Genomic DNA, 23,976 nt, shown 5'->3' on the forward strand with positions numbered 1-23,976 from the left:
GACAGTGAAGTATCCACAGATGTTCACTTGGACAAAACTGTGTCACTTTAAAAATTATGCCAGAAGAAAAGACCTCTTGTTAGTGGAACTGATGAGGAGCATCCAGCTCATAATTAGAATGGGGGGGGGGGCTGCCTGTCATGGGAGGGGTGAATTGCATCTGTCATCGGTAATGGCCTTTTGAAATTGCACTGGTAGCCGCTAACATGCTGTGAGTCTTGCGTGAGCTACGGCTGCTGTTGCTGACTGGGTAGTTCCCTTCAGAGCACCATCGCTGAGGGTGAGAGATCTGCGCGCATGAAAGGAATCAGCCAAACTATAAAGTGGAGGGAAACAAGGAGAAAAGAAAACCATGCCATGCAGAAAGAGAGAATGGAGTACTTTTGATGGAGCAGGGAGACGGACAGACAAAAAGGAGAGTTGAGAAGTGCAAGACATTCAGAGAGCAGAGGGTGAAACCACTATAAGCAGGGAGAAGAAAGGAGAAGAGGGTTAATGGAAGATGGTGAAAAAGGGAACAGAGTTGATAAAAAGGTAAAGGTATCCCCTGTGCAAGCACCGAGTCATGTCTGACCCTTGGGGTGACGCCCTCTAGCGCTTTCATGGCAGACTCAATACGGGGTGGTTTGCCAGTGCCTTCCCCAGTCATGACCGTTTACCCCCCAGCAAGCTGGGTACTCATTTTACCGACCTCGGAAGGATGGAAGGCTGAGTCAACCTTGAGCCGGCTCTTGGGATTGAACTCCCAGCCTCATGGGCAAAGCTTTCAGACGGCTGCCTTACCACTCTGCGCCACAAGAGGCTCTTCACAGAGTTGATAGCTATACCTAAAATACGTTTCTGTTGCTGACACAGTGATGAGTAAACCAAAAATGGTCCACAGTGACTTCAGCTTTTAATTCTTCCAACAAGACTGAATAGAACATCCATTTCCCCCTAGCCTATGAAAGCCTACAATTCTTATTTTGTGGCCATAGCACAAATTTTGAAAACGTGTATGTAGAATATTTCCTTTACTTCTTGCATGTTATTTTTTAACACTCACACAGCTTAACCAAAAAATGCCACAGTGTCATAGGAAAACTATCCTGTGAGGTCTGGTGTGCCAGAAAACCGGGCTCTTCCCAAAATGAGGGGGAACCCCCCCCACACACACACTTGACTGATATATATGGTTCCTTTTAAAAGGTGTTCCAGAAGCAGATCCCACCTTGGAATCATAACACATTATCTGACTCTTTGCCCACCTGTGATGGGACCAATGTTATTTTACATTTGATTATTTTTGTCCCACTTTTCTCCTGTAAAACACGGCTCAAACAATCTAAAAACCAGTATCAGTATCCAATTATAAAACAGACACAGTAGCCAGCAGAAGGGGCTGAACAGCTGGGAGAATTCAATTCTGTGATTCATCCAACTCTCTGATTCTATGATTTTAACTCCAGACAGCCCCAGATAGCGTCCCCTTTTCAGGCTTGAGCAGTCAAGGGGTGGCTAGTAGAACACAGCCTTTGATGGGACAGTCTCTCCTGGCAAGCAGCTGCAAACAACCCAAATTCAGTATTACAAAGGGAGCCAAAGGCATTTCAGACACTTACTGTTTGATGATTAAATGTCTACATCTGTGTAACATACTTGTGGCTAGTCAGATGTTCGGCAGATATTATGGGTATCTATTAAAAAAACGAGAAATGTAAACGGTGAATAATAATACTCAATACGCATGTATACTTTATTAAGGAGTAGCAAACTACTTCAGGAGACTGGTGGACATTTACATTGTAACTGTATGTTAATCATACAGTAGTATAGTAGTAGCAAACCTCTTGCTGTTAATTTTTTTCAACCAACGTTAATGCATATTATCCATCATTTAGAAAGTTAGCAATTAAAAGTTCATGCAGTGCAGTAGTTTCCAAAAGCCCTTTTTGTTGGCCTACACAAAATTATGAGTTTGGGAGTATCTCAACTGCAGGGGAAAAATTAGAAACATTCTGGCCTGTGGACTTTGCAGTCTCAATGTTAAATTGCTCTGAGCCAAAATTCTTACTGGGTCTATCCTTGTAGAGAAATGGCATTCAGAAGTTCGCTTTTGAGCAGGAAAATATGACACTTTTTCAAGCCTTGTTCTACAGTCATTGTAATATGGGCACTGAAGTTGTTCCCCATACCCAGGCTAAAATTATCTCTTCAGATCTCAGAAGCTAAGGAGGGTCATCTCTGGTTGGTACTTGGATGGGAGACCACCAATGAAGTTGAGAGTTGCTACAAAGAGGCAGGCAATGGCAAACCACCTCTGTTCATTTATTGTCTTGAAAACTCTATGGGGGTCACCATAAGCCAGCTGAGACCGGGCAGCACTTTACACACATACACCCAGAGATCTAAGAAGAAGATCTTTTTTTTTATGTCCCATCTTCCATGCTTCATTCCTTCAAGATTTAGGGTTGACTGATGGGGCCACGGGATATCTATCATATCTTCACAGCAGCAACCATGGATTCCCTCTCTCCATTTTAGAATCACAGCTCTAGTCAGACTGAGCACGACTGACTGGTCTAAGGTCACCTAGCAAGCACCATCACTAGGTTGACTCTGGATTTTCCAGTCTTAGTCCAATCCTCTAACCCAGGCTTTCTCAACCAGGGTTTCATGAAACCCTGGGGTTTCCTGACAGCCCTGGAAGTATTTCCTGAATGAGTGGGAGTTAATTATTTTTTTTACATTTGTTAACCATTTATTGGGTGGCCACGTTAACCCACTCACCCCTCCCAAAATGACCAATAATGGGCCTAGAGGGGTGGGAAAGGGAGAGTGAGCATGTAAACAGCTATGCTTCCCAACCATATTCTGCATGATCACACCACTTTTGGAGTATGTCGAAGTCTGAATGTTTCAGGAGTTTCTCAATGATAAAAAAGCTGAGAAAGGCTGCTCTACCCACCAACTGTTCAGTTTCACTAGCTGATTTGCTATGTACTTCCTGATAATTGTATTGTTTTGTTCCATACCAACCCTATGAGGTAGGTTAGCCTGTGAGGAATGAATGGCCTAAACTCACCCAATGAGCTTTATGGCAGAGTGAAAAAGCTGAACTTGGGCCTCCCAGGTCCTAGTCCAACACTGTAATCACTACACCATATATGCTGTCATGGGGAGATCTATGTTGTTTCACAACTCACAGTGGGAATCCACTGAATTACAGCATTATATATCATAGCTTAAGAACATACAGGCCATGAATGGCTTGAGCCTTCAACTAAGAAAAATAAGTTATGGTCTAAATAAGGTATCATTAATTAAAACTGAAATGAGGTTGGCTGGTACAAAGACGTACAGCATGAGGCTTATTTAACTACTTCCGCAGTACAAACTGGCTGTTTCCATATTGTGAATTTTCTCTGCGTTATGGAATGCAGAGGAAATCCCAATGGCAATAGAGCATTCCCACGCCAATATCCCCTGCACTTTTCTTGCCTTAGCCCCCGTAGCCACTGGTATCCTCAAACCTCTGGAGGGCTTTTTCTAGCTTTAAAAAAGTGATTGGCATAGTGCTATTGTATTATAATGACCTCTTTGCAAAGAAGGTTTTCTTAAAAACTAAAGGTAGGAATTCAAAGGAATTAGCCAATAGATTGTTATAATGTTATATCAATCTAGTTGCCAACTGAGGATTCTTAAAATGTATTGCAGGTGAAAATTATGGCAGTGTGGACACTCAGGATAGGATAATGGTCCTGATGTGGGTGGGACCTGCAAAAAAGGCACACCATTCCACTCACATGATGGATAACACGTGTTGACTATGATCTTTCCCAAAAAGATTGTATTGAACCATGTTTGGGAAACACCACAGCAAAGCAAAGGAAAACATGAAAGTGGTCAACTAGTAGATAATATTTTACGAATGCTCCAAAACCAATGCCCTGGTTTGGATGTCAAACAAACTGTGTGGAGACAGACTTTCTGTACATCCTATTAGCAGGTTTTAAATCAGAAAATACATCAGAAAGACTAGGAGATGATGAAATAAGAGTTATCCATCTTTTAGTTCAGGGGTAGTCAACCTGTGGTCCTCCAGATGTTCATGAACATCTGGAGGACCACAGGTTGACTACCCCTGTTTTAGTTGATCCATATACAAGTCCACTAGCACCAGAGGGATCAAAAAGATCTGGATGGTATGAGCCTCTGAGTCATCAGACTTTCGGAAGCTTATACTCCCCACATCTTGTTGGTCTCCAAGGTGCTGGACTTGAATCCAGCTCTTCTGCAGATCAACACAGCTGCCCCTTAACTGGTTCTTCACCCCACCCCCACCCTGTATTTGCTCTGTAGGTGTCCTCTATATACATTACTACAGCATTTTTGCACAGAAAGGGTGCCCAAGTGTAATGAAGCTTCTCATACCATTGGTTTTCTACGGCAGCAGGAGAAGAAGTTGCACCCAGCTGTGTAGAACCTTCAAGTGTACTGCTGTCGAAACAGACCAAGGACCTTCAGCGCCAGTCAGTGAAGATGAAGGGCCAGATCTTAAGACCTTCTCTGCAGGCATGCACATTGCATTTGGTGACATTACATCACAGTCAGCATTGCTTACGTACTATATACATATATAGCTTATATATGTATATACTGAGGGTTGGCTGCGGGACTTGACTGGAGCACATTATGAAGATCCAGAGAGGATATGCATGAAATGATCAGATTGTACAACAAAAGAATGCCCAGAATCTGGGTAGCAAGTGCATGGGGGCTTGAAAAACATAGGAAAATTACAGTGCAATTTGTGGGAGGGGATGAGGACCTGTCAGTGGTGCATTTACATTAGTGATTCTAAGGTTGACTGCAATATTTGTAAATAAATCCACACCAAATCTAATAGGACATTTCTGCAGCACGGTCCATTCTTGCCTTTATGATGCATAAATTAGCAAATGAGGACATGGGGGGCACTGTGATAACAACAGTGCTCAATACATATACTCATTTGTACATATAAGTTGGCAGCCATAGTTTTGCCCCCAGCAAGGCCAAGGTGGGGTAGCACAAATCCTCTTTCACTGGCATTGTAGGATGAATGGGGAAATATGGTTATCTTACTGTGGTCCTGGCGCAGCTGAAACTTGTTATGAAAAAAGAAAAGCAGCTACCACGAAGTGTGCAGTGCGCACACACTGAGAACTTGGGCCGCGCTTGCAATGTCTGCCAATGAGACAACCTATCTAGGTTTGCTGCAGACTTGTCACCTGCATTCCCAGGGTGTGCTTAGTCAAGTTTCCAGCCTTCCAACTTTCATTTGTACAGCAGCAGTCAGCACCTTGCACACTAAGGGCAGTTGCCAAATGGCTGACATACAGCAACAGCAACTGGATGGTCCCCAAGGCATGCAGAAGATAGCGCTTCCCTCATTTGTAAGGTTCAGGCATGTGGCTGGCAGGGTACGAAGGCAGATAGCGTTTTAGTAATCACCATGGCCTCCAGAATTGCTATGGACTATCATGATGAGGGTTTTATTACTGTAGCTTTTATTAGAGTAGCACTAGAAGTGTTTTCCCTACTGGGTTTTCTATGTAATGCCAATATGTCTGGAACAAATTACTGGCAAATGTATCATTGAAAGGGACAGTTTATATCCACAAACTGGGGCTTAAAGGCGCAACTCTTTAATTGTCTAATGTGTTCAAATGCCGAGATGGAATATTTATTTAATATTAAATTTGTAGACCACCCCTCTCTGATACCAGGCTTGGGGTGGTTTATAGCATGTTAAAATTGGTTTAAAATTCAACGAAAACAATAAAACAATATGTTCAAGGGAGAAGTATATCGCACAAGCAAGATCAAAGTAATCCATCCTTCCATGTTCTGTCTGAATTCTTGATGAATTAAGTACCTGTATAGGGCTAGTAGTACAATGGAAAAGCAGAAATGGATCATAGTCGGCCTGCCCGCCTACTGGTTGCTGGACAATGGTATGGCCAACACAGAGTAACACTGCTACAGCCAAGAAGCCACCCAGGAAAAACAGGGAGGGACACAGCTGCATAGCCCCCACAGCTACACAGATGGAATTGATGGGAGCTAGTAGTCTCAAGCAAGGGACCAGGCTGCAGGCAGTGGCTGCTGCAACTCCAGCCGTGCACTTGCATGGCCAATAGAGGACTGGACATAAAACTGCAAGCCAGCATATAGACCCAAGTTCCTTGAGCTCATGAATCAGGTTTCCCTAAGGCAGCCTTTCTCAGCTTTTTTCTGGTGAGAAACCCTTGATATATTCTTCAGGCTCTGAGAAACCCCAGAAGTTATACAATCATGCAGAATATGGTTGGGAAGCATAGCTGTGTACATGCCCACCCGAGACTCCTCCCCTCCAGACCCATCATTGGCCATTTTAGGACAGGAGGGCGTGGATCAACATGACCATGTATGGTCATATCATCTGATAAATGTTTAACGTATTTTTAAAAATATGTAAAAAATTAATTAACTACCATCTATTTGAGATACCCATCCAGGGCAGTCAAGAAACCCTGGCTGAGAAAGCCTGCCCTTAGGTACAATCGGAGGGAGGGGGATCTCAATATCTGTGGACTCAAGGGTCAGGGATCTTTGCTACAACATCCCTCCCCCTCCCAGCGGTCCTTTCCAACTCTGGAAAAGTTTATTCCCAAAGCTGCAGGACCCACATGATCTAACAGTCTTGCAGATTGGAACAAAGAAACAAACCTATTTTTCTGGTCTGTCTGGTTGGGAAATGAGAAGAATATCAAGCTGCTGGCGGGCTGAGATTGAACTAGGAGCTTTCTATTGTTCTGCACTGCAAACTTGATGATAATCCTTGGTGGGGTCAGAATCCCAGGAAAAGCCAATAGATTCTACAGCTAAATACAACTCCTCATGTACATTAGGTTTATGATATTTTAAAAGGGAAGCCTTATATTGCCTATAGGCTTATTGTCCAGCACCATTACTGCTCGGTGCAATGATACTTTCAGATCAGGAAGAGACTGGGTGAGCGATCATATAGCTAAATGTAATTTGGTTCACAAATGATATGCTGCCTATCTCTTTATCTGTCTGCAATTGAGGAAAATAGTTGAAAAGTCATCCTCCTAGACTTGTTCAAGCATTCTGATTTGGATTCAGGTACTTTTTGGTTGTCAGATCCCTGCTCTTCCAATTCTGTCCTGCACAGCTCTTAACCAATGCCAGTGAAATCCTACTTTAAAAAAAAGTCTTTGGTACTATCCTGCCCATTCCTGTTCTTTAAAAACTGGGGGTGGAGAGTGTAGGAGAAGGCAATATGGACTGTCATATGTTTGAGTGACTCAGGGCGAGGGGAAAACGTTTCCGCGCTGGAAAGGGAGCTGCAGCGCTTTTCTAAGCACGGATGGAAGGCCAATTTAGTGTTGCTGCAGATCATACAAGAATGTGTAGGCCAACAAGAGGTACAAATGAACCAGAGAGAGAGAGAGAGAGAGAGAGAGAGAGAGAGAGAGAGAGAGAGAGAGAGAGAGATTCCCCATGCTCCTCTGAAGCACCGATTCTGAGTTATGTTTAAGAAACAAAGCTATAAATTAGCAAACCTGGTTGGCTGTGGCTGTTGCAGCGAAGGGGACGCTTGTGGCAGATGTTGTTGCTGCAGACACAGTGGCTGGCGTAGCGCCGTGCACCATGGGAACTTTCGGAAGGAAAATCATATAAGCAAACATACAGAAGAGTGTAGCAGTATGGGAAAACCATGGCAACGTGTGGTAGAATCATCGAGGATGGTATTTATATCAGCAGAGAAGCCGTGTGACGAGACGCCGCCACCCGTGAGTGACATGCAATCACAGCGCAAAGCGGGAGAACATTCCAGACAGCGGGGGGAGGGGCGGGGAGGGGGAGACATGAGAGACGAGGGCAGGGGGAGGGAAGGAAAGGGAAGGAAAAAAGGCTCGTTACCATCAGTGCAAGGTTTCAAATACAATTAAGCTTAATCGTTCCCATTTATAGCCAACACACACTTTTATATTAGCCCCTATGGTTAACATCTTATAACTGTGAAATCCCAATAAACTCCCCCAAAGCAAACAACAACCCTCCACCCCGCCCCGATAACATTTATAACCCACTGGCATGAAATTCCATTTCTGTATTACTTTTATGATGTATAATGTAAACTGCATGTTACTTAAAGTGCAAAACAGTTTCTAAAATACTGGAACTCAGAGTCCAGTCAAAATCCACCAAGGCTGTCCGGGGGGCGGGGGGAGGGACACAGAGATGCTAAAACATAAATGACCTTCTAGGTAGTCTGTGTCAATTAAATAGAGCAAATGCATTTAATTGACAAGTGTTAGTGCGGGGAGGGGGGGGATGAATTGGCACTGTAGCGCTACGTTAGAGACCCGGCAGTGGATTTTGAGAGTCCGTGAGCTGCTAAACAGGATTTAAGATAATCAAGAAACAAAGCTGGCACCTACCAACACTTGTAGCGGGTGTCATGCACAATATTGAGCCTGCCCATCATGCATTGCAACAGGAAGGTGGATTTGCAAAGGGAAAAGAATTAAAACAACCCATCACACGTGTAATTAGAAAAATCTCATTTGCACAAAGAATAAAATTGGTTATTTTGGGAACAGTGGCCTGTAACCATCAGCACAATCAAATCAAACAGCACAGTGGTGGTCAATTAGAACTAGTCTCACATGAGCAGGGCAGGGTAAAAGCAGATGGAACTGTGTGCTGGTATTTTTTTTTAAACAAATTAATGATAATAATAACTTTATTTTTAGAGCCCGCCCTTCTCGGTCGGCTCAGGGTGGGTCACAATCAAAGAAAACACACAAATAATATTACATAGTTTAAAACAATCGATATGGTTTGAAATAAATTATGTAAAATAGGGGTAGTCAACCTGTGGTCCTCCAGATGTCTATGGCCTACAATTCCCATGAGCCCCTGCCAGCAAATGCATTTGCTGGCAAGGGCTCATGGGAATTGTAGGCCATGGACATCTGGAGGACCACAGGTTGAGTACCCCTGATGTAGAACTGCCTCTTTGAAACCTTACTGAAGGTGATGAGATTATATCGGATGGATCAATCTTTTTATGAATGAGGGCTTTTTAGGCAGAACGGTCAGCATTCATTGAAGTTAAATTCCTGGCCTCAACCACAGGCCTGTCGTAACAGCTCTGTTTTACAGGCCCTTCAGAAGGGCCCAATCCCCCAGGAGAGCATTCCACCAGGCTGGGACCAGAGTCCAAAAGGCCCTGGCTTTGGTCAAGGCCAGTTTTACTTCTTTCGGGCTGGGGATCCTGAGCAAATTCTGGTCTTTTCTTCTTAATGCTCTTTGAGGGAATAGCGGAATTTAAAAGAACTTGATATTTAAAGAAATGTGAGCTTATTTTTCAGTTCTTGTAAGAAAGATTTTTGTTTTCTTCACTATTGCCACTCTTGTCAATTTTAAATGTAGACTTAAAGCCTGTTTCCTGGATTGAAAATTTCAATTATTTTAACATATACGGCATTATGGTATGTCTGTCTGCATTGCAATCTAGTATCTTCATGTTAAACATTGATCAAGGATTAGTGTGCTGGGCTAGATTCAAACTGCTGCCAGCAGAAAGAAGGCGGCAGTGCCAGATTTCATGCTTCCCCGCTCTTCCTGCACTCCACTAAGCTCCCTGAAATTCTGCTCCTTCAGGCCAAGGAGGGGGTCTCAAGTGAGAGGGAGAAGTTTGTAGAAATCACCCATTGCTCAATGGAAGTGCCAGTCCAACAGCTGAATGGCACTTTTGGATACAACCTAACATTTGTGACATTATACTGATATAATAGGAGGCATGGACCATTCTAAATCCTAGTTGGCTCATACAGGAAATTTAAGAATTGGCCTACGGGTAAGACTGTGCTTCTCTGACTCTTTGTGCATGTGTCCTTCTGGTCTGATAATCTATGGTGCCAAGATAATCTACAGTGCGTACTAATCTACACTATCGTGTCGTTTGCCTTCTTTGAGACATCAAAACCAACAGGAAGGAAAGCCCCTAAGTCTATATGGTATAAAAGGTAACACTCAGCAGATGGCATCAGACTGGGGTAGATGGGCTCTTTTTGATTTGCTGGCTTTACCATGTTATCTGTATCTACTGTGCAACTGTCTTACATGACATCATTTAAATGACATCATTCTACTGAGGAGTTTATTGCACTGAAATAAATGTTCAGACTTTCTCTCTTTAAATAAGAAAAGAATGTAAACAGAATGAGTTGCTATTATGAGGCATTATTACTGGGGTGTGTTGGAGGAGTTATATTTCCCTTCACAATATGAATGAGGTTGGGGAGCATTGTTAAGATGGCTTTGAATTCATGCAGTTTTATTTGCTTTCGTGAAATGCCCTGTTTCAAGTACATGTTTGACATGCACAGCTTCTCGTTAGCTCAGTGCTGCCCTCCCTAGGAGGGCATGGATATCCAGCATGTCTGATTTTTGTGTCCCATCTTAAGCCACAACTGACATTGTAGGGACTCCCTCCCAGTATTTCCCCCTTCCTATAGGATTCAGTACACATACTTTCCTGTTTAAAGATTAATTTTGATATGTGGATGCAGGCATCAGAAGTGCAGGCATGCTCATACGTGCAAGAGGCCATTAGCTTGGTATGAACATTGTTTCTCCAGACTAGTGGAGGAATCTCAATGCAGTTTGGCCTCTGCTTTCCCCAACTGCAGAAGCTTCTGCACTGGCCAACGCTCACTAGCATGGCTTGGAAGTCATTTTCCTGATCTTCCAAGCGTGCTGCGGACTCATGCACTCAAGTTCCCAACTTTGTTTGAGCTACACATAGCTTGATCATAGGACTGCAGAGTTTGGTCAAGCAATGAAGGGACAGGAGGGAGGGAACTGGAGCATGCAAGGGGAGGGAGCAGAAAGAGGGCACGTGATGGGAACCCATAATCCCTTGCTCAACATCGACAATATCGGGAATGTGATGTCGGGATGAAGCCACCCAAACTTTCCTCTATGTGAATTCACTCCTGCAATGGACAGGAGGATTATCTGAAAGAATGCTCCTCTGGTTGCTGAGATGCCTTGGCCCTGAGCCTAATCTAAACAGAAACTGGCTTGGCTTGATTTGACGGCCTCACTGCACCCACTCTAGCCCCTAGGGCAGAAGACTGACATTTGGATATGTCATGAATGAACAAAACATGAGAGCTCTGAGTCAGGGGTGTGCCAGGCACAGCAGGCTGTGTGCATGTAGCCTTTAATGGAAGCGATGCCCCTGCTCATCACCTGTTTAATAGGCAACGGGAGAACAGACAGACCGGAATTCTGTCTCCATCCATTCAACTCTCTTGGCACAGCTGAAGCATGTGATCCTGGCCTCTTTAAAGGGGCTTTGCATGTGCCTCCCTGATGCTTCAAGTAGTCTGGGATAACACAGCATGCCTTTGTACACATAGCTCTGTGACAAGGCAGGGTCCTGGGCATTCAAACCTGACCACACTGTCAGGGCAGATGGGACTATGAGACGATTTATATCGGAGCTTCACTTTTAAACTCTAATTGTTTCAGTGTTGTTGCTTGAGGAAATCACTGGCACTACACAGATATGTGTTTGAGGAGGATGGAGTTGCCTTTGTTACTCCTCCTCCCCCTACCCTCCATTCATATACTTTGAGCCAATTGGTTATTTCTGGGGGATGAGTATAGTTTAACACAGGGGTAGTCAAACTGCGGCCCTCCAGATGTCCATGGACTACAATTCCCAGGAGCCCTTGCCAGCATTCGCTGGCGAATGCTGGCAAGGGCTCCTGGGAATTGTAGTCCATGGACATCTGGAGGGCCGCAGTTTGACTACCCCTGGTTTAACATCTAAAGGGCAAAGTATGTACTGTTCTTGCTTTTAGTGACAACATTAAAACAAGCTCGTTGGAGAGCCAGCTTGGTGTAGTGGTTAGAAGTGTGGGCTTCTAATCTGGAGAGTTGGGTTTGATTTCCTACTCCTCCACATGCAGCCAGTTGGGTGACCTTGGGCTTAGTGGCAGTTCTCTCAGAGCTCTCTCTGCCCCACCTAACTCACTAGGTGTCCACTGTGGGGAGAGGAAGGGAAAGGCGTTTGTAAGCTGCTTTGGGACTTCTTTGAGAAGTGAAAAGTGGGGTATAAAAAACAGCTGTTCTTCTTATGGAATCTTGGTTGGCTAACATATCAGTTTACTGGCCCGAATGTCAATGGAAAACTACAGTTTGCGAAAAATCCAGAACAAAGTCTGAATGAACCTGTCCAGTCATTTAATAGCCATTATTATGAAAAATATCAATGGTCTATTTATTTTGAGCTACACATTATTAGTTCAGTAAATCCCTATGAGTATATTAAGAAAATAAGCGCTCACATTTGTTTCTTTTTGCAGTTATGTTCTGTATTTAATGGCATGTATTTTTCAATTCGTTCTCATTCACAGTCTAAACCAACACACACTTTAGCACAGGGTTTGCAGCAAATGAATGTAAGACAGCAATGGAAACCTACAATGCAACAGCTTGCAGGTATGAAGAAGACGGTTGTGTAGGACCCCTTTGGAGGTTCTTTTTAAAAAGGAACTCTGCTACTACAGTTCAACCCTCCAAGATGTTAAATAAAACTGTTTGCCTCATGAATCTATGGATTCAAACCACAGCCCGCATTTCTGCCCAGAAAAAAATAATCTATGAATTAAACTGGGCAGAAATGGGAAAAGAAAGAAAGAGGGAAAGAGCAATCTATGAAAATGATTTCTGCAGCAGAATTTAGTAAGTTGGGAGAAATTATGTTCTCACTGGAATACTAAATTCACCAGAACGTGGAATAGTACTAGCTGCATCATTCCATATATTTCTTTCAAGTGCAACAAAATCTAAGTCCAATAGCACCTTTAAGACCAACCTTAAAGGTACAACTGGACTAAATTTTGGTTGTGCTACTTCAGACCAACAAGGCCAGCCACTTGATTCTTTCAAGTGGTCACTCAAGTCAGCTTTATTTTTAAAGGTAATATTCGAAAGAATAAAAATGATCAGCAAATCTATTTCTGTGCCTCCTAATCACTTTTTGCCGTGGATTTTAATAACATTTTGCCATTGATTTTAAAACAGAAATACAGGTCCGGTAGCAAAAAGGGTCATTTTCCTTCCTCTGTCATCCTTACTTGAACAGGAAACTGAGGCTGGCTTGGATCCTATCAAAAAATACCCACTGGTGCAAAGAATGGTGCAGAGAATAAAATAGAAGATTTCCCACAAGTAGGAGATGATGCCCTTGCCTTGTCTCCTTGTGGTGCAGTGGTCTGAATGTAAACTAGGATCTCAGCCTAATCTATCTCACCCAACGTTTGTGAGATTAAATGGAAGAGAACCAAGTATCTATCACTTTGGATCCTCTTTGGGAGGAAAGGATAAAAAGTACATAAATGCATGTTCTAAACTGCCCAGGACTGAAATGTATCACATCAAGTCATTGAAAGGTGGCCTCACAGATCCATTCATGTGTCAGCCTGCAGGTTGTTCGAGTTTTTTTTTTTTTTTTTAATATGGGCGCTTAGCAGGACAAGTTCAAGCAGAGCTATACCCTTCTAAGTCCATTTCTGGCTGGATCCACACATATGAGATACTGCACTATGGTAATCATTCACCCCCTAGATCAGGGGTAGTCAAACTGCAGCCCTCCAGATGTCCATGGACTACAATTCCCAGGAGCCCCCTGCCAGCATTCGCTGGCAGGGGGCTCCTGGGAATTGTAGTCCATGGACATCTGGAGGGCCGCAGTTTGACTACCCCTGCCCTAGATGTTCTTGCCATATTGTGAAAGAGAGGAAGAGGTGAATGCTTCTGAAAGGGGGACCTAACCGCTGCCAAATCCCTCTGTGACACTGTTTTTTGATAATGAGAATCATGCAAAAAACTTCCCTGAAATATGGAAGTGTGATCTTGCATAGATATATTTTTGTATCAAAGGAGTCAGATTCCGCCACCCAGCAACATAATTAAACTGCATGGCGCCCGGAATTACAGTATTTGCTGGCGTATAAAACTACTTTTTCCCCCTGAAAAACATGCCTCCAAGTGGGGGGGTCGTCCTATACGCCGGGTGCACTTCAGTTGGGATAGACATATCTGCCCATAGTGGCCCATGGTACTGTAATGTAATGTGACAAACTATATTTTGAGTGGAAATGTTGGGGGGGGTCGTCTTATACGCCCAGTCGTCTTATAAGACAGCAAATACGGTACTTAAGCATAGTTGGAGCTGAGTATCTGCCCCTCCTCCTCCTCCTCCTCTAAAGGTACAGTTTTAAAACCCAGACTTAAAAAATGTATTTCCTTGGATTTCCCGATTCAAACACAATGTGAGTGCAAATAAAATCTAGTATGTTACAGAAATCTAGTATGAACTCAAGATATTGATTAACCTCTCCCTTTCAAGGATCGGCCTGTGTGAGCAGTAAATACTATACGATCTCTTTATTATCTCAGAAAGACCCGAGCCCTGCATGTGATAAAATCAATGGCAACACTTCAAAATGCTTTTCTCCAAAATCTATCAAACAAAGGGTTTTGTTTGGCCCTAAACAGGGTCAGTCCCCCCTCCCCTCCTTTGAAAGTCACCTTCTTACCTTAAAATTATTTGATACACTCACTTGAGCCAAAGGGGTCTTACAGCAGTTTTAAAAAAATAAGGAAGAACCCAGACAAAACAGTTTAGGAAATGTGAAATGAAGGATTAGACAAAAAAGAGGGACGGAGAGGGGGAAAGATTTCAAATGCTCTTTTGAAATGGAAGAGTGCCTACTTTGGAGATGCAGGTTTTCGTATCCAATCAGAAAGCACCCAACACCTTGCTTCTAAGACACCCATATGCAGAATCTGCAGGTTTAGCAGCTGAGTCCTTCCCGGCTTGTGGAGGGCCACCCCATCAGATCTCCCTTCCCCCAAACGTGTTGCCTTCCTAGGGGCTCACTAAGGTCTCGGCATGCTTCTAATCTTGTCTCTGCCTGGCCTGGGAGGATGCTCCAAGGGCACTTACCTGGTGGGAGGAAGGCTGTATGCTGTTGCAACTGCATGTTTGCAAGAGCCTGCTGGTATTGGAAGATACCAGTATTAAAGACTGCAGTGGCACCGTTGGTTTTTTCAAGCGCAGGCCTCTTTGGTAACGGGGGAAGTACAGCTTGAGGAATTCCCTAATAGCAGGTGAGTGTAAGACATTCCAGTTTTAAAACAACAAAACAAAACAAAACAAAAAGGAAGGTGGGGCAGGGAGGGAGAGAGAAACAGAGAGAAGAAACAGAAAAATCAGAAGACGGTCCAATGACCGTGGTCAATGACCACCATCTTTCATCCTTTGTGCAAGCAAGCAGCGGAGCGGACTTTACTATTCAAAGAGAGGGCATGGCTGAAGCTTCATAGCAGAGTATGGCTTTGGCCTTCAAGTAGGGCACTGTCGGGGCTAATTGTACTTGAGTGCTAGGTGCCAGCATAGTCCGCTATTCTAAAGCTTCAGGGCTGGCGGATTTGTTTTAGTAAGAAAGCAGCAATACCAGGGGAAGAAACGTAACCAAGGAAGCTGCACTGCTAGCTCCATGAGGATTGACAAGTCAGAGCAATGTTAAAGAGAAATCTTACAGAGTGAGCGGAACAGGTTAAAGACCGTATTAAATGTTTATTCCCCACTTTCCCCAAAGTCTAACTACACATGCAAAAAAAAAAAAAAAAAAAAAAAGGAAATGTACCACACCATGCTGGTACTTTTTAACATTGCATTACAAATGTTAAATCTACATTAAGAATATAGTTAAGCCATGCCAACCAAACAAATTCAAATATATATAGAATATATATTATACACATTTTAAAATCTTTGTTTTTGGAAAAAACAAAACCCCACAAACTTCCCAACTTACTTCATTTAGAAACTTCTACAAGGTTGTCAAACTGAATGTGGAGTCCTGCGTCTTGGGGGGCATTGGCTGAGTTATAAAGATCTCTCTCTGTGTTTTTTTTTCTAACTTCGTAGTCTCCCCATTAACTGGAGCAAGAAACCACACTCAGTTTTCCATCCAACTGACATTATGTTATAACAGGAAATAAGGAATATTTACTTCAAGAATTTAATTTTAAAAAAAACTGTATCTACAACAAAGCTACATGCCAAGCTAAAAGGTGAAAGGTCATAGTACCAGGTCAAAGGTTGCCTCGAGGGGTCGCTTCAGTGATTTGACAGCCGACTGAGTCTTAATTAGCAGGCAGCGAGCACATGATGGCAATGGGCCAGTGGGGTTCAAGCGCATTAACATAAACAGCAAGCAGAGGTGCATCATGGGGGCAGCAGTGCATTTTTGGGTAGGTGAGAAAAAAACAAATAAAAAACAAATCATCGGAATGCCATATACAACAAATAACAAGACTAAGCATGCACAATAAAGGCACTACTGAGTTGTTATTGTGAGGGTACACCTCTATGTAGTTAATTACAAACAAGATACTCTAACGGGGAAGGGTGGGAATAGTGAAAGAAGGAGAACGGGTGAGAAAGAGAGTCAGCCTTCTGTAGTTTTTTTCCTCAAGTATCTACAAACAAAGAAGAAGGCCCTTCTTGCATTGTCCTGTACTGTGTGCTATGACTATCACACAACAATGTTTCACATGGAGTAGTATTTTAATGGTCAAATCATGTAGGTTATGTAAAATAAAAAAAAATAGGACAACATTAACAGCTAAGCAAAGAACAAGGAAGGGAACCCATTAAAATAGCCTTCTGTGGACACCCCCACCATGCCTTCATTCCCTGATACTTCCCAGCATGCTCCAAGTTTTGTTACTCCATGTTACCATCAACTTCCCAGTTGTGCAGTTATTCATTAGACCATTATTACATTCATGAGAAACACAAAGAATGATTTAAACTTCTCAAGTTCACGTTATGGCTTATCTGGGGGTCTCTGCTCCTAAGTAGTTCCATATATAATTCTCTTCCTTGGCCCAATTTCAGTAACATTTTGGGCATTGCTTATTACATGGAAAGAAGGCGCAAGACTTCATAAAGTAGACATAATAGGAACAGGTACACATTTCAGACCATTGGCCTATCAAGCTGAGTACTGTCTATGGTGACCTCTACCAGCTCTCCAAAGTCCCAGGTAGAGGACTTTAATGACACCTGAACCTTTCAAGTGGAGATGAATGCTAAAGGGACATTCTGCCACTCGAGCCAAAGCCCGTCTGGACATAATTGTATATCATCGGATACATGTATGTCAGCATGCATCTAAAGAAGAGCTCTTGCCTCTCTCTTTTATCCTTTGCTCTCACATATAGTAATCTTTGCTCAACTGTCCTAGATGCATATTTTCTTCTGATCCAGGCTGTGTATGTATGCTTGTGGAGTCACACTGAATGCTGACTACGAACCATCCTACCTGTGCACCTATGGTCAATATGACCAAGAAAGGTAGAGATTGGGTTTGGGAATCATGAAGCAGCCAATTTCAACTGTTGCTCAAGTAAGTCGGCAGACAGCAAAAGACAAGGAACATGTGTGCATAGCAGGAATGGCACAAACTTCCCATCTTAAAACAATGACACAGAAACAGATTTCAATTGCGAAGCTGAAGAGGTATTAAATAGCTAGGAAGTGGGACAGTTGTCAATCTTCTGTCCAGACTACCCACACAAAGATATACAAGCTTTCATTAGGAGCATATTTTGCACATAAAACAGAGAGTGGAGCAGACAAAATTGCTCACTTCTGTATTCCCAATGGAGCTGATGACATGAAAAATTGTCCATTTGCCAACTCATCCTACAGGCATCCACATGCATGTCAAACACTATGAATACATGCAGCTGCCTTATCCTGAATCAGATCACTGATCCATGAGGGTCAATATTTTCTACTCGGACTAGGAGTGGTTCCCCAGGATCCAGGTAGAAGTCTTTCACATCATCTACCACCTGATCCTTTTAACTGGTAATGCCAGGGATTGAACCTGGGACCTCCTGCATGCCAAGCAGACGCTCTAGCACCGAGCCATGGCCCCTATGCATAGACTATATACAAGTAAACAATGAAATCTTAGTCTGTGCACATGTGTTTTTATAGGCACACAGCTAACAGTCTGTATACCTGCGCATGTGCAGCCAACCATGAGTCATGTATACACAGACTGACTCTGCAATTTTGCACGGTGTTTCTGCAGTACTTGGAACTACTTAAGAGCAGATTCACTTTCACATGCTTGGATGCTTCTTGCCGGGAATGGGATACTTGAACAAACATATCTTCAGCAAGAAGAGTTAAAATGGCCAATGCTTCTCCGTGGTTGACAATGCTAATGCTTTTGGAATACAACCATTTATATAGATTCTGGACTCACCATGGCGGCTGCAGTAGCTGCTGCCTGAGCAGCTGCTGCTTGGTTGACCTGGTACTGGGCAGCTTTGATCTTAGCTTGCAGGTGTGCAGGGGGGTGAAAATATTTGCACTTTTCCCTGGAGCATCTCCCTTTGATGTAGTCCATGCAGACGGTCACTGTGTTGTCGTTGGTGTCAATCATTGCACTGTCGGCAGGGTGAGCGAAGCGGCAATCGTTTTCTCCTCTGTTACAATTGCCCCGCTGATATTCTCGACATACCTGCAGCAGCATTGAGATGCAAACAAGGTTATTTTTGAACGGTGGAACGGAATGGAAAGAAAGTGGGGTTTGCGTGTGGATACGGTCTGGGCCTTTGTTGTCGCTTATTGGAGATAGATCTCAAAGAGAATTCAGACAGCTGTCCTTTCCTCGCCATAAAGTTCATGTCTTGTTATTCAATGGCCTTTTGGCCTTATTTTATCCAAAGAAACCTATTCGTTTCTACTAGGGCAGGGGTAGTCAAACTGCGGCCCTCCAGATGTCCATGGACTACAATTCCCAGGAGCCCCTGCCAGCATTCGCTGGCGAATGCTGGCAGGGGCTCCTGGGAATTGTAGTCCATGGACATCTGGAGGGCCGCAGTTTGACTACCCCTGTACTAGGGAGTAATTAGTCGAATGGCAGGGATTGTTTTGTTTGTTTTCCGTAAAGAGTGATATATATATATATATATATATATATATATATATATATATATACACACACACACACACACACACACACACACACACACACATACACACACATATATGTGTGTGTCTGTGTGTATGTATATATATGTATATATACACATACATACACACAGTATATATTCCTCGCCCAGAAATCTAATGTGCTGTTTTGAAATAAGTGGGCTTTTCCAAACTGAAAAGAAAAATGAAGCTGTTTCCAGCCGCTTAATCTGTTTGAATATTTTAATATTTATTTCATCTGCATTGAGCTGTGTCAGTGATGCGACATACATTATTAGCCCAGCTCTTCTATGATTTCACCACTAGAGGGCAGACAAATACATCTAATGCCTCGCTGTTTGGTTTCTGGATCCCCCCCCCCCGCACTCCTAGCCAGACCACGTTCCTGTTTTTCCCTTACAATTATTAAGTTATTTTCTTTTAATATTAACACTAAAGCCCTACACTCTGACTTTCCCTCTCAGTATTTTGAGATAATGTGTAAGTAATAGAAATGTCTCCGTTTCTGCACCAGGCATTAACTCATTCTGGAGGTGAAGGTTTCCTGTATTCACCATAGCTAGTAGCCACAGATGGTCCTCTCCTCCATGAATCTATCTAGCTCTTTAGCTCTTTAAATAAAAGATGAATCGGTTTTGTGCTTATTTAAACAGCAATGCCTGCTCACGACATGGAGCTAAGCCATGATGGGCTGGGGCAACAGGATGTTGTTTGAAATGGAATCAAGAGGAACTTCTTTAATAGCAAGGTACATTGTGCAAGATGCCTTGATGGCTAAGGGAGAGCCTGGCTAAAAGCATGCTCTGGAGTCCTTGAGTATGATTCTCGGCCATGTCCCAGGCTGTCCATTTGAGGTGGGAAAGGGATTGTGTTGGTCTCACTGGTATTAACTCATTCCATCCTGACAGTTCCTATTTCAGTACTTCCAATGCAGTCAGTTATATTATGTGTCACAAGTTGAGAGGAGATGTTAATTGTTCTTTTTACTATTTTAAAGGTTGTCATTTAGAGGAGGTTCATGTTGACAGCAGAGGCTATGGCTCACATTAACGGCTTTAAACGATGTGTAGAATGGTACCAGCTAGATATCTGGGGGGGGGGGGGAATTCACAGGGCCATTTCGCACGGCTTCAAAATAGCACAATGGTTGCTAATTGGAAACGCTACTAATTTGCCATAACCCACGACGTCGTAGACAATCTGCAACAATCCTGAAACCGACCCGCCAAAAGCGCTTCGTTGTGGCGCTTTCAGGGGAATCCAGAAAAGTGGATTCACCCTCCGGATAGCGATACACTCCTGCAACCAATCTGCAACACTAGCGCTAAAGACCTGTGCGTTACCATTGTTGCTGGTTCTTCAAAGTCCCTCCCCCTGGCTCTCTCCTCCAAACTTCCGGCGAAGCGATCGCCATTTTTTTTTCTCCGAGCGAGCGGGGATAAACGCACCGGCGAGCCTCTTTCTGTTTAGAGGCTTCCCTGGCTTCAGTCCTTCACCTTTAGTCACTAAGCACAAACCACTTAAAAGCCCGTTTGCTGAAATAAAGTCCCTTTATTTTTTACACATAAATTCAGCCGAAAATCGGGCCCGTGAGAAGGGGGGGGGGGGAATTTTTTTTTATCACTCGAGGCAGCGTGCAAACGATCATACAATCAAACAACAGCTCACATTAGGCAGCTGGATGGGTCTCTCCGTAGCAACGAATCTACCTAGATTCGTTGCTATGGGTCTGTTTTTTTTTTTAAAAAAACCTTTCTTAAAGGGAAAGGGGCTGTTTGGGAGCATGCTAACGGCTGCCCATTGGCTGCTTGACGGCCAGGGGCGGGACGAGCTTGGCAATAGCGCTTCCTTTCTAGCGATTTCTGCCGAGACCGGAAGCCTGTGGGAAACGCTAAAAAACGCAACTGATTCCACTACAAAGCCAGGTGTGCAAAACGACGAATTCCACTATTTTAAATGGCGATTTTTCATTCCGCAAACAATTTGCAACAAAGATCCCCGTGCGAAAAGGCCCACAGAGTAGGTCAGCAGTGGAATCAGCTGCTTAAGGAGATGGTAAGCTCCCCTCACTGGCAATCTTTAAGCAGCAGCTGGACAGATACTTATCCTGGATGCTTTCAGCTGACCCTGCGCTGAGCAAGGGGTTAGACTAGATGGCCTTATGGTCCTTTCCAACACTATGATTCTAAGTCAGTCTGCAGTTTGCCAGTTCTCTGAAGTCACTGGAATCACCTGCATGTTTTCTTTTGATTTTATGCTCTCCTGTTTACCACCTTCCACACGGCCTTACATGGCTTTACAATGGGTAAAAAAGACAACGGGGGAGAGGGATCGTGGCTCACTGATAGAGTATCTGCATTGCATGCACAAGTCCCAGGTTCATTCTCCAGTATTTCCTGTCACAACATGTGAAAGACCACTACCTGACTGGAAAGCCACTGCCAGGCAGAGAATACTGTGATAGATCAGCGGTCTAACTCTGTATAAGGCAATCCTATGTGTTCAAGATGAAACAGAGGTTGGGTAAGAATGGGAAAGAAATCAGAAGGGGGGGGGGGGCTCTCATGGATCTGTGTCCAGATGGATGCTGTTTAATTAATGACCAATAGTGAGGTAGCAAAGCTTGATGACACCATACAGTTGAAAACACCCCAAAAGCCCTCTCCAAAATGTCCAAGAAAACAGCTGATACAATTTAATATCAGGAAGTGCAAAATGATACATGTCAGGGGAAAAAAAATCCTAATCCTAACTTTACATAGACACTGACAGAATCTGAATTGATGGCGACAGACTGAGAACAGGACCTTGCAGGGAAAACATAACTGAAAACATAAATTGTGCAGCAATAATTTCTTTATAGGCAAATTCCTTGCTAGGGATCATCTAGACCAGCCATTCTCAACAGAGGCCATTTGGCCCCCTAGGGGGCCCTGGTACATTTGAAGAGGGCCAAAGACTAGGGAGGGAGGGGGCTGGTAACTGACTACACTTTCTGGTCATTTATGATGTCAATAATTGCTAGAAAGTTTGACCTTTGTCAAGGTAAAGAAAAAGAAATCATGTTATTCATTCCTTTGTGCTTTAATTAACGTGTTCAAGGGGAAAAATGAACATACATGTTTCCGTTGGTCAAATATTCTAGAAATCTGTCTCATGGTATATATAAGACAAGGTAGGTCAAGTATAGTTAGTTTACTTTTTTAAGACTAACTTGTTGAGTAAGAAGCCAGCCTACTGCAGGAGCTCTGGAACCTGAGAAGAGCCTCTAAAATGGCCTTGGTCAACAAAATTTGAGAATGGTTGATCTAAACCAGGAGTAGTCAAACTGCGGCCCTCCAGATGTCCAGGCGCTCCTGGGAATTGTAGTCCATGGACATCTGGAAGGCCGCAGTTTGACTACCCCTGATCTAGACTGATGATGGATCTGATAGAAAGCCTTCGAACATCAGCTCTGAGGATCATTCAGCAGGTAAGGGCTGTAGACTGCAGCCCCTGTATGTGAGCTTCACAGTGGTCACTGTTGGAGAGGATGCTGGAATAGATGGGCCTGGTTACTCTTATGCTACTTTCTCCATGAAGAGCCAGGATGAAATTGAGCACTGTTGTTGCAGCTGTCTGCTTCAGAGCTGACAACTCCAGATTCGTACATTCCTGAAGATACGGGGGTAGAACCTAGAGAAGGTGGGGTCTGGGGAAGGGAAGGATCTCAGCATAGCACACTGCATTTGAACTTGCCCTTCAAAGTAGCCATTTTCTCCACAGGAACTAAGCTATGTCATCTGGAGATCAGCTGTAATTGTGGGAGGTCTCAAAATACCACCTGGTAGTGGTCCATCCTATTACACTTTCACTACAGAGGCCACAAAAACTTGCCTAAAATGAAACACTAAGTGATTCTGAGGCAAGAGAGCTCCTTCTCAATCAAACCAACTTGGGGATTTCAAGGAAAGCTGAAAGAATGTTTAAATTTGGTGTACAGAATATGTAAAGAGTTTCTTCCCTCAAGAGTTTTTTTGAGCTTTCAAGGTAAGGCTAAAGGTTTCAGCAAGACTGGAACCAACACACACACACACACACACACACACAAATTGTACTTTAAGTTTAGGAAAGTTTAAATATTGTGCTTGTGCACTAAGAGAATGGCACATGCCATACTTTCTGCTTTTTTTGCTGAATAAAAAGCTGATTTTGTGTTCCAGAGCCTGTTTAAATTCATTTTTGCATATGTTCTACATGCTACAGGGTCACTTCTGTGGTGCCCCACATTTTGTTGGGACAAATAAATATTAACAAAAGCAAATATGATCTAAACTCCACCAAGGCAATAGCATTTGCACAGCATCTGTGCAGTAAACATGCTTGAGATGAAAATGTTAAAAGACTGTGCAGAATGTGTCAGCAACAGATATTTTAGAAGCAAAGAATACAGAGGAGGGAAAAAAACAATCAGTTGACTTTGCCCCAGTAGCAATTTTGGTAAAGTTTAAGTTTGCAGGGACTTTGTGTAAATGTACCAGAAATCAGCTACTTGGCCTCAATTCCCATCTGTGGCATTTTTTTTTGGGGGGGGGGGCACACACAGATGGATAGCGACCGACCTCACAGGTCTCTTGCTAAGGGATCGTATTAAAAACTGTAAACCTGTCTATGCATTTCAAAAGAGGTACAAGTACTAGCAACATTATGGGGCGTGGGAGGGAAGGGGAACAAATCAGGTCCCAGAAGAATAAACTGCTTCTGTTTATAGTGGGAAGGGTTTTAGGACTGCCAAAAAAAGCAGTGACTCAACATCAAAATAAAAGTTTTGAAAGGCTGAAATTGCCTGGCTG

General features: G+C 43.3%; 1 protein-coding gene and 1 long non-coding RNA gene across 14 annotated transcripts in view; one reads left to right on the forward strand and one right to left on the reverse strand.

Annotated features, from left to right (window-relative positions):
* LOC143843080 (uncharacterized) overlaps positions 1 to 23,976 on the forward strand; it is a 236,984-nt gene that overhangs the window by 193,592 nt on the left and 19,416 nt on the right. The window lies entirely within an intron of this gene.
* The window catches only part of MBNL1 (muscleblind like splicing regulator 1), a 186,263-nt gene that overhangs the window by 4,787 nt on the left and 157,500 nt on the right, over positions 1 to 23,976 (reverse strand). For 7 of the 13 annotated variants that reach the window (XM_077348649.1, XM_077348644.1, XM_077348653.1 and 4 more), the window contains 6 exons: positions 18,414 to 18,671; positions 16,218 to 16,271; positions 15,068 to 15,221; positions 8,475 to 8,510; positions 7,593 to 7,687; positions 1,602 to 1,676 (listed from right to left, as the gene is read on the reverse strand). In XM_077348649.1, the coding sequence (XP_077204764.1) occupies positions 1,620 to 1,676; positions 7,593 to 7,687; positions 8,475 to 8,510; positions 15,068 to 15,221; positions 16,218 to 16,271; positions 18,414 to 18,671 (654 nt within the window). In that variant the 3' untranslated portion in view covers positions 1,602 to 1,619. The remainder of the gene's footprint in view (positions 1 to 1,601; positions 1,677 to 7,592; positions 7,688 to 8,474; positions 8,511 to 15,067; positions 15,222 to 16,217; positions 16,272 to 18,413; positions 18,672 to 23,976) is intronic. The other 6 variants (XM_077348650.1, XM_077348645.1, XM_077348651.1 and 3 more) reach the window with 3 other exon arrangements.

Source organism: Paroedura picta, chromosome 8, assembly GCF_049243985.1.
Source record: "Paroedura picta isolate Pp20150507F chromosome 8, Ppicta_v3.0, whole genome shotgun sequence".
NCBI classification, from domain to species: domain Eukaryota; kingdom Metazoa; phylum Chordata; class Lepidosauria; order Squamata; family Gekkonidae; genus Paroedura; species Paroedura picta.